The sequence below is a fragment of the Salvia splendens genome, chromosome 14 (assembly GCF_004379255.2).
Source record: "Salvia splendens isolate huo1 chromosome 14, SspV2, whole genome shotgun sequence".
Taxonomy (NCBI): Eukaryota; Viridiplantae; Streptophyta; class Magnoliopsida; order Lamiales; family Lamiaceae; genus Salvia; species Salvia splendens.
The window spans coordinates 24867547-24877940 of NC_056045.1; the positions used below are offsets into that span (position 1 = coordinate 24867547).

General features: G+C 38.1%; 2 protein-coding genes across 6 annotated transcripts; one reads left to right on the forward strand and one right to left on the reverse strand.

The window, feature by feature from the left end:
* Nucleotides 1–656: 656 nt before the first annotated feature.
* LOC121763268 (probable protein phosphatase 2C 25) lies at nucleotides 657–2330 on the reverse strand. The gene is made up of 4 exons (XM_042159250.1): nucleotides 1919–2330; nucleotides 1376–1711; nucleotides 1100–1279; nucleotides 657–1008 (listed from the first exon to the last, which is right to left on the reverse strand). Exons 1-4 carry the CDS (start codon nucleotides 2258–2260, stop codon nucleotides 847–849), a joined length of 1020 nt encoding a protein of 339 aa, XP_042015184.1. The 5' UTR covers nucleotides 2261–2330; the 3' UTR covers nucleotides 657–846.
* A 237-nt stretch (nucleotides 2331–2567) lies between these two features.
* Nucleotides 2568–10130, forward strand: LOC121763267 (pantothenate kinase 2-like). 5 transcript variants are annotated; one of them, XM_042159245.1, is made up of 23 exons: nucleotides 2568–3068; nucleotides 3232–3656; nucleotides 4286–4498; nucleotides 4604–4662; nucleotides 5135–5251; nucleotides 5404–5523; nucleotides 5611–5705; nucleotides 5795–5888; nucleotides 6040–6171; nucleotides 6334–6446; nucleotides 6604–6796; nucleotides 7170–7378; nucleotides 7515–7559; nucleotides 7649–7697; nucleotides 7950–8032; nucleotides 8214–8330; nucleotides 8526–8589; nucleotides 8794–8940; nucleotides 9038–9196; nucleotides 9286–9369; nucleotides 9440–9634; nucleotides 9706–9777; nucleotides 9864–10130. In XM_042159245.1, exons 2-23 carry the CDS (start codon nucleotides 3335–3337, stop codon nucleotides 9966–9968), a joined length of 2787 nt encoding a protein of 928 aa, XP_042015179.1. In that variant the 5' UTR covers nucleotides 2568–3068; nucleotides 3232–3334; the 3' UTR covers nucleotides 9969–10130. The 5 variants fall into 5 exon arrangements, with proteins under 5 accessions (XP_042015179.1, XP_042015181.1, XP_042015182.1 ...); XM_042159247.1 differs by having other exon boundaries at nucleotides 3242–3656; XM_042159248.1 differs by having other exon boundaries at nucleotides 3287–3656.
* Nucleotides 10131–10394: the final 264 nt, after the last annotated feature.

Here is a 10394-nt window from a genome sequence, read left to right on the forward strand (position 1 = left end):
ATCTCATCCTGCCTAAGACTTCTTATTTTCTCACCTCCCTAGAGCGGCAATTCTCTTTCTTTTTCCAGTCAACATTAAATGTTAAAAAAAGACTCCATAGCTTCTTGACGCATTGTGAAAAGAAAAAATAACTGGTTATATAGAAAAAACGTGTTGATTTTCCTGGTTGACTATACAGTGGAAGGGAGGTAATTATGGGATTGGGGAAAAGGTGTCATCTAATCTAAGGTAGAAAAAACGCCACTGTTTATAGAAAGAATGAACCTAATGCGTGGATGATTGAACTTGTATACAATTTAGGACATCCACAACACTGTCAGAACCACATAGGGGGATCACATACTGTGGACCCGTCATGCGTTTTTCAGTATCGCCGGGTACAACAAGTCAACAATCACATCAACTTCCTCAACCACTCTGATCTCTTCAACGATGAGTAGTAGGACGTCGATGATAAGATTCACAACCAAGGATGTCATTACAACACAAGCCACTATCTCGCTGATGACATCTCTCCAAAAGAGCCGATGTTTGTGAAGACAGTTTCGCGTCCAACGGAGACATGGGTTGGCGGGAAAGGTCCTCGAGTGATGTGTGGCCAAATCACTCACACCTAACTCTAATAAGATTTAATTAAAGAAAGAAATTTGAGCGAATGATAAACATTTTTTCTTTTATTTATGCAATTAACTAGTATGGCATCTACATTAATACTATGATATTATCTGTACAGTAATAAAGTCTAGTGTATGAAATCTGAGAAGTTAAAAGGACAGTAAGCATCCAAAACAATGTCACAAGACAACTAACTCTACTCGTTAATCTATAATCACTACTTCATCAAAGTTAACAAAATCCTCCAAGATTAACAATCATCACACTAATATCATCAACAGATCCTCTTGAAACTGCAAGATCAACAAGCTTCCTACAAGCTGCCAACACCTGAGGCTTCTCCACACCTATGCAAAGAGGGCGTGCAATATCTACAGCTTCTTGATTATTCACCTGAATTAAGTAAAAAATATTTCATCATTACCAAAAACTATGTTAAAAAAGAAATATATTCATCATGTTAGACAAATTTCAGAAAAACTACCTTATCCCACAATCCATCAGAAGCTAGGACAAGAAACTCATGATCTGGTTCAAGTCTGATCACTTTAGTCTCAGGCTCTGCTGTGATCCATTGCTTAAGATATCGATCTCCGATGCTTCTAGAAACTGCTAATGATCCCAGGACTCTCCAAACACCGTTACGCTCTTCCACAAAACCACCCTACAAACCATCACACAACAACATCAAGATTATATTTTTTTCACAAGAAACTGCAAGATAAGTGGAACTGAATATATACATGTGTCTGATTATTACCAGCTTTTCAATTCTTTCCCTCTCATCTTCGCGGAGGCCGGGGCGGTGATCGGAGGTGAGGGCCTCCGCGGAGCCATCTCTGCTGAGAACTACGCGGCAGTCGCCGGCGTTGGACGTTACAAGATTGCCGTTCTTGATCAGTGCAATTACACAGCAGGCTCCACCTCTAACATCTTTGTTTAGGAATTCGGAATCTGTGCTGAGGTATCCATTCTTCACAGCCACCTCAATTCCGTTGCTCTTTTCGAGTTCATTTAATATGTTCTTTTCCAAATTCTTAGCTGCAAACTCTGCAGCACTAGCGCCTCCATGCCCATCAAACACCCCAAAAAAGGCCTGCAAAAATGGCAAAAAAAAACATGAATTCCTTCCCACCCTTTTTAAAAGATTGTATTTTCGAATTCTCCAATCTTTTTCATCGATCAAGGATGAGAAAAACATGTTTTCCTTCCCACCCTTTTCAAAAGATTGTATTTTTCGAATTCCCCAATCTTTTTTTATCAATCAAGAATGCTAAAAATATAGTCAACACGTGAAAATTACCTGCTTTTGATTGGATTGAAGGGAAAGAGTTGCAGAGAAACGATCCTCCATCACATCCTTCCTCCCTCTCTTGCAACAAACTGAATAGCCATCTCCCTCCACCTCATCCACTTCCGGAGGCACCGCCGGCGCCACCGCCTCCCTCTCCGGCGCCGCAACCACTGGAATATCAAGCCTCGCCGGCCTCTTCCTCTTCAAGAGAGGCGATGATTCGGCGCCGGCAAACCCCCTGATGCGGCAACGCGGCTTCTTGAACCAAGCGAGGCGAGGAGATGAAGACGATGATGTTGATGATGGAGAGAAGACCGGCGAATTCGACAGTGCAACTGTGCAAGATGACATCTTTTTTTTTCTGCTCTTGGTTTTTGAGTTGGGAATAGAATCAAATAATTTGTGGGTTTTGATTTCGAAAGATTGGAATAAGCAATATAAGGTTAGTGGAGTCAATAATCAGTGTATAATCCGCGTTGAACGAGTAGTGCTCTTATTCTATTTCTACATTATTAAGCTTTAGTCCAACTTCTTTCTTCCTAAGCTATGACTAATAGTGGAATTCATACGCGAAAACTGACCATCTTTTTCCACTATTAAATTATATTCCCTTTTCCCCCAATTAAAGCGTGTTAATTTTCTATTATTCGAGTCTTTCATTCATTTAGATATTCAGAAACCTACAAAAGTCCACAAGCGCAATTTCCTTCCCATTTTTCTTTTTTCCATTTATACTTCATAAAATTGTTATTGTTAATCATCTAATAAAAAAAAAGTTTGAATGAGTCACTGTATTATCACTCGCATTTCTACAAGAGCAGGGTACATCCACTGGCCCAGCTTCTAACGTAATGCGCCAACCAAACCAAGAAAAAATCCAATGCAAATGCTGACAGCAACTCTTCTCAGCCCACTTTCTTGAATCCTTCCCTTCTTTCACCGTCTGGAAATTATCATTCTGTAAATTTCCAAACTTTCGCTTTCTGAATTTCAATTTTCGCAACTTGTGTGCTCTACCTTCACAAAGTTAGGATTTTTATGCCTCAACGATCAATTAAAGCATCCATCCTCATAGGATTTCGCAAATAACCACTAGTTTGTAGGTTTTCAATTATGAATTCCATTATTGCTACTAGTAACCTACACTAAAATCTCCCAGGTAAAAGCCGTGTATTTCCGTTTTTTCTTATAAAAGATAGAATTTTTTTGTTTGTTTTTTGGCGAATTTAGAAATTCTGTTCCTGGGGGCATATGGGTTTTGCGTTTTCTTGAATTTTCATTATAACCATTATATATATGATTTTTAATTGCAAATCTGTCAGTTGAATGTAGGACAACTGACCTAATAAAAAAACTTGGACCTTTTGACCTGAGTAGAAGGAAACAGCTCAGGGTTAGGAAGGAAGACCGCTTGGCGTAATTAAGATGGCTAATTTAAGAGGGAGAGAGGGCGACCAAGAACTTAGGATTGACGGCAATTCGAATATTGATAACCTTGCTGATGACAAATCCAAACTCAATTTTGATACTGGAAGGGATAGAGGCAGCACAGTTCTAGATAAAGAAGAGCAGTTGGGAGACAAGGATATGGCGCCGATGGCCGGAAGTTCGATTCACCGGACGTTGTCACGGCCGCAGCTAGACCTCAGTGGAGCTGCCATACAGGGGAATTTCGAGGAGAAGGATCCCACCATTCTGCTGCCTAATCAGTCTGATGATATCTCGCATTTGGCTTTGGATATTGGAGGTAGCTCTTTATGTGCATATTGGTTTTAGCTGGTGGGACAAGATTGCTGTGTGTGTAGTTTGTATGGTGGATGCGGATATTGACTGTTTTACTTTACCGTGGCGTTTGCGTAGGTTTGTTTGTGAGCCTTCCTAGTGTGTGTTCTGTGTGCTAATTTCTGTAAATTGGGAAGTGGTGTGGTTTTCTTGTTGCAGCTTTCTATGTTTCCATCTTTATTACTTTCCAACATATGTGATTGTGGAAGATATGTTCAATGTTTATGTTAAAAGTTGTTTTGAAAAGATTCCATATATTACTAGAAAGTTAGCTAAATATCAGCTTTTGAGTTTGACATCGTGGAAGATTCTCGGGGTTCACTTTTAGAATGTAGTTGATTTCAGTGGATGCCATTCTATGCATATCTTGTGGCTAACACCAAACTACTTAAACTGTGTTCCTGTTGTTTTGAGGAGATCCATGAATTTATGTTACGTGATGGTGTTCCAATAGCCAATTTGAGAAAGTATAGTATGTCACTCTATTTTGAGGATATCATGTTAAGTTAAATTTGGTTGGCACAACATTAAGTTACATGCTGCATTAAACTTATAAATGCCGTTCTTAAGTCAGAATCTAAATGGCATCGGCAGGATCTCTCATTAAGTTGGTGTATTTCTCAAGACATGAGAACCAACCAGTCAATGACAGGCGGAGAAAGATAATAAAGGCAAGACTGGGTATCACCAATTTCAATAGAAGGAGCTTCCCAATTCTTGGTGGTAGGCTGCACTTTGTAAAATTTGAGACAGCTAAAATCAACGAATGCTTGGATTTCATCTACTCTAAGCAGCTCCATCGTGGTGGTACCTTTCTAACTTATCTCATGAAGATTTAGCAGTTCCTACTTTAGAAAGTGTTACTCATTGCAAAGCTCCATGGGGATATTAAGTTCTGATGTTTGACTGCAGGGATGGACTCACGTAGTTGGCAAACTGAGGGTCCAAACACTGAGAACACTGTAATTAAGGTATTTCTTTACGTACTAGCTGGAACTTCTCTAATGTGTTTCAAGCTAGTTCATTGAAGGTGTTGTCTTAGCAGAAAACATATGGTAAAATATGTGGAGAAAATCTCTTAAGTATCTTTTCTTTTGTGATTGAGTTGTGTATAAATATTTGCTTGGTTGACCATGTGTTTCCTTATATGTGCAAAATTAGATAAACAATTTTATAGAACTGAAAATTACCTGGCTGTTGTGTAATTAATTCTACTTTTCCTGCTGTGGATGAACTTCTGTAAACTCAAAAATACGGACTAATATCCTTAGGTTTAGGGGTGAAGAGACTTTATTTCTGTTAATTTTTCCAATCATTTTCTGTTCTGTTAAGTATGTTCACATGTTAGAATCGTGGCTTACTTTTACGAGGAGAACTTATTAAAGTAGGCTATATGCGTGACAAGGACATTTATGCCCATTAATTTGAAAATATTGGATGAAGGCAACAGGTGGTGGGGCATACAAATTTGCTGATCTGTTCAAGGATAAGCTTGGTATAAGCATAGAAAAAGAGGATGAAATGAATTGCCTTGTTTCAGGTGCAAATTATCTACTCAAGGTGCGATTTCATTTCCTTTCCTCATGAATAGCTAATATGCAAATCAGTTCCACACTTATGTATGCAATTTATGTTCTGAGTCTATCAGCCTTTGATTCAGCACCTCTGGCATTTCTATCTTTCTATTCCCAATTCTGTTGTGCTTTATGCAGGCAATTCGACATGAAGCTTTTACACATATGGAGGGACGGAAAGAGTTTGTGCAGCTTGACTCCAACGATTTGTATCCATATCTTCTCGTAAATATAGGATCTGGTGTCAGTATAATCAAGGTATTATCTTATTTTATCACTCTATTTGTTTCACTGAACAGAAGCTCTACCACTGATTTACTGTAAATTCAAGCTACTGGGTTACAGGTTGATGGGGAAGGTGTTTTTGAGCGTGTTAGTGGAACAAATGTTGGCGGTGGCACATACTGGGGTCTTGGAAAGCTTTTGACGAAGTGTAAAAGGTTGTCATCTGGTGGTTGGTATTTTACTTTTCTGAACTCCATCCTTTGCACTCTAATGCTTAATCTTTATTTTACTGTCCTCTAATTAGTTTTGATGAACTCTTGGAGCTGAGCCAACGGGGAGATAACAGAACTATTGATATGCTTGTTGGGGATATATATGGAGGAATGGATTACTCCAAGGTAAGGATATTTATTACACTTAGAATGTCCCGTCTTTATGACCACTTTGTTAAGTGACATATATACATATATCACTTTGAAGGCAAATTTTCCTTGCAGTTAGTTGCCTCCATAGTTATGTTTTATATAATTGGTACGTTATTTTCAACAGATCGGTCTTTCTGCATCGACTATTGCTTCTAGTTTTGGCAAGGCTATTTCTGAAAATAAGGAGATTGATGACTACAGACCTGAAGACATATCTCTGTCTCTCTTAAGAATGATTTCTTATAACATAGGCCAGGCAAGTATGGTTGCAAAGCTTATCGATATAGTGGTTTTATCCAATCTTGTTTCCCTCCTTTAAATAAGCAATTCTACAGTTACTGGCTGCCTATCAAATAGGAGAAGCTTAAAGAATTACATATTTTGGGGTTTCATCTGATTTGATTCCTGTTATTTGCAGATATCTTACTTAAATGCATTGCGTTTTGGGCTTAAGCGTATATTTTTTGGAGGATTTTTCATCAGGGGCCATGCCTACACCATGGACACAATCTCATTTGCTGTTCACTTCTGGTAATATTTAATATTTACTACTTTTTTAATCTTTAGTTGAATTATTATTTTTGCATTCGATATTAGTCTTTCTTCTCTTCTTGATTAGTTATCTAATAATTAATGACTGTATTGCTTTATTAGTGTTTGAAGCTTCTGTTGTGTTACCAATCTTTAGGTCTAAGGGACAAGCAGAAGCAATGTTTTTGAGGCATGAAGGCTTTCTGGGTGCTTTAGGTGCATTTCTAAGCTATGAAAAGCATGGATTAGACGACCTCTTGGTCCATCAGTTTGTAGAAAGGTTCCCAATGGGTGCGCCATACATTGGAGGAAATGTCCATGGTCCACCTTTAGGAGATCTGAATGAGAAGGTGGGTTTCAATATTCAGAGCATATTTACATAATTGTCTTATTATTATTTCTACAATAAATATGACTAGTGCCCTCCACTTCTGTTCTTGTAATGGCAATACTCTGTGCAATGTGCATATATTTTGATGGCTAAAAGCAAAGAAATGAGAATAAGGTGTCAGTTACTTAACTTCAGCACTTGGAACTAAATAGTAGATAAATTAATACTTATGTTAGAATATATTCTTGACTGCCTTTTCTTATTCTTCAAATATTTTGGTCCTTAAGTGAAAGGATTCCTAAAGAGAAAGATGCATATATTCTCAGGATTTATATTCTGCATTTAATATTTCTAGAAACTCCATTAGCATGTGAAAAACTGTATGATTGCAGATATCGTGGATGGAGAAGTTTGTGCTGAAGGGAACTGAAATCACTGCTCCTGTTCCGATGTTGTCTCCAGGAACTACTGGCCTTGGAGGCTTTGAAGTTCCGTCATCCAGAGGTGATAGCTTACGCCCCGATGCTAGCAAATTGAATGTGGGCGTTCTCCATCTTATACCAAGTTTGGAGGTGTTTCCTTTATTGGCTGACCCAAAAACGTGAGCTAACTAATGAGCCTCCTTATCTTACATGTATATTGTGATTGCTGCATTCTTTTTTGCTTATTCGAACCCCTTGACGAGTGATTCAAAATGAACACTTACTTTTTCTCGCATAATGTATCTTCATTAACAGATATGAGCCCAACACTATAGACCTTTCAGATCACGGAGAGCTAGAGTAAGTGTCATATCAGTATATGCATATTTTCTTCTGTTTTGATACCGTAAGTATAATAAATTTTAAAATGTTTGGCTACTGCTGTGTAGGTATTGGTTCAAAGTGCTGTCCGAACATATGCCCGACCTTGTTGATAAGGTACTTCAGATTTTAGAATATTATTATTAAATTTCTTGCCATCCTCAATCCTAGAAAGAAGTATTGCTTGCTTACATGCACCAACTATTTGTTGATGTATTAAATCCCACAGCTTGTCTTACTCATCCTGTCCACCTATTTGGAGGTTTAACTTTCGGTATCATCGTTTTCTAGACTGTGGAGGAATAAGGTAGAATTCAATCTACAAAATTTAACGAAATCATGGTCCGCGTGATCCTTGTATGAGTGCAGGCTGTGGCTAGTGAAGGTGGTACCGATGATGCCAAGCGAAGGGGTGATGCATTTGCTCGTGCATTCTCTGCTCACCTCGCAAGGTGCAGATATGCTTATTACTTTAGATATATTTGGCCTTTTTTATTAAAAGATTTAAGTTTGATAGAAGTGTATTTTTGAGTGAAGCTCCTTAATTGGTGATAACTGAGAACTTACAAAATGTTTCAATCGATTGCATATTTCAGTTTTTCATTTGTTTTCTCGTCTTACTATGACTTATAGGTTGATGGAGGAGCCAGCAGCATATGGGAAGTTGGGACTGGCCAACCTCTTGGAACTAAGAGAAGAGTGCTTGAGGGAGTTTCATTTCCATGATGCCTACAGAAGCATTAAACAGAGGTATAATTACTTCTACTTTTGATTTTTCGAATATTAGGTAAACAAACATGACTATTGATAATTCAGTTTTTTGGGACTGAACTTGTCATATCTCAGAAGCAGTTATGCTGTGTTATATGGAATAAATAGGTTTCTTGGAAATCATATCGATGTACATATGATTCTTATTACCTTCGGGTTCCATGTTTTTAACAGGGAAAACGAGGCATCACTTGCAGTTCTGCAAGATCTGTTAATGGAACTTGACAGTATGAACGAGGTATGCATAATAGCTTCCCACTGCTTGAAGATCGAGAGTTTAGCATACTCTCTCTTTGCCTAAACTCCTTTTCACTTGGAAATTAGTCATGGCACGTGCATACAATACATGTTTAATGGAGGTTACCCATTATCTTCATGTTAAGGAATTTGTGTTTTCTTTTTGTCATTCTTGCTATATTTGGAGTAATTTTCTTGTCTGCAGGAGTCAAGATTGCTTACATTAATTGAAGGAGTACTTGCTGCAAACATCTTCGACTGGGGATCCCGTGCCTGTGTTGATCTCTACCATAAGGGCACGATCATTGAGATATATAGAATGAGTCGCGACAAGATGCAAAGACCTTGGCGGGTTGGTTTAACTGTATTTATTTTATATTTTTATAGTTTTAATTCATGTCAGCAAATTTCTGATGTTAATATTTGGTTTGGTTTATGCATATATTAAGGTGGATGATTTTGACATTTTCAAAGAGAGAATGTTCGGTTCTGCAGAAAAGAAACCTCACAAATATAAAAGAGCATTGCTTTTTGTAGACAACTCCGGTGCTGATATCGTCTTGGGAATGCTTCCCCTTGCAAGGGAACTTCTCCGACGAGGGACTGAAGTATGTTTTATCTTCTCCATATCTCCCTTTTAAGATAATTGTCATACATTTCATGTTTTAGAATTCGTTCAACGTCTCTTCTTTCACAGGTAGTGCTGGTCGGCAACTCCCTTCCTGCCCTCAACGATGTTACTGCAATGGAGCTACCTGAAATCATTGCTGAGGCTGCTAAGGTTTGTCTCCTTGTATGCACATCTACCTTTGTTCCTTGGGAATGAACTAACTGAATTGGATTCTGAACAGCACTGTGACATTCTCCGAGCAGCAGCTGAAGCCGGGGGGCTACTGGTGGATGTAATGATCAACGTCCAAGAGGGCCCCAGAGAAAGCTCGCTGTCAGTACCGTTGATGGTGGTCGAGAACGGGTGTGGAAGTCCTTGCATAGACCTGCGACAAGTGAGCTCGGAGCTGGCTGCTGCTGCCAAGGATGCTGACCTGGTAACTGCTACACTCTTTTTTATCAACAACAAAAGTTGCAACAGTTTATGATACACTGTGCTTGGTTCCAGGTTGTTCTCGAAGGGATGGGACGAGCTCTGCATACGAACTTCAACGCAAAGTTCAAATGCGACGCCCTCAAGGTCACCTATACAATTTTTTCAATAAAAATCGAATATTTTTTCAATAAAAATCAATTCTTTAGTGAAGCTTATGAATATATGTGCAGGTGGCGATGGTGAAGAACCAGCGTTTGGCTGCGAAGCTCATCAACGGAAACATATACGATAGCGTGTGTCGATTTGAAGCAGCAACCTCACCTTCATTTTCTTAACTTGAAGCAACAATGAGTTTTTCAGATATACAGTACTTAGTTTTTAGCTCATGTATGTAAATGGATTATAGACTTTGCTCAAACCAGAGTTAATTTAAATCTTACATTTTTTTTAATAATATATGCTCAATTAAGTCTATAGTGAATATTTTTGACGTAAAATATGAATCTTTGAGTTCAATTTGTAAGAAAATAGATTCCTCTATTGTGTGGTGAAAGTTGAAACCGTGAGAGTTGAAGATATTGTCATAATTATCGGTGGACTAATTAAAATTTGTGCTTAATACGGCTACTACTACAAATAATAATCTTTTATTTTCGGATGCAATTAATACGTTGGAATCAAAATTAATATTTATCCTTATTCCCGTGTGAGCAGTTAGATGATTCTATATTTTATTATGAATGTTATTTTAAGATATAGTA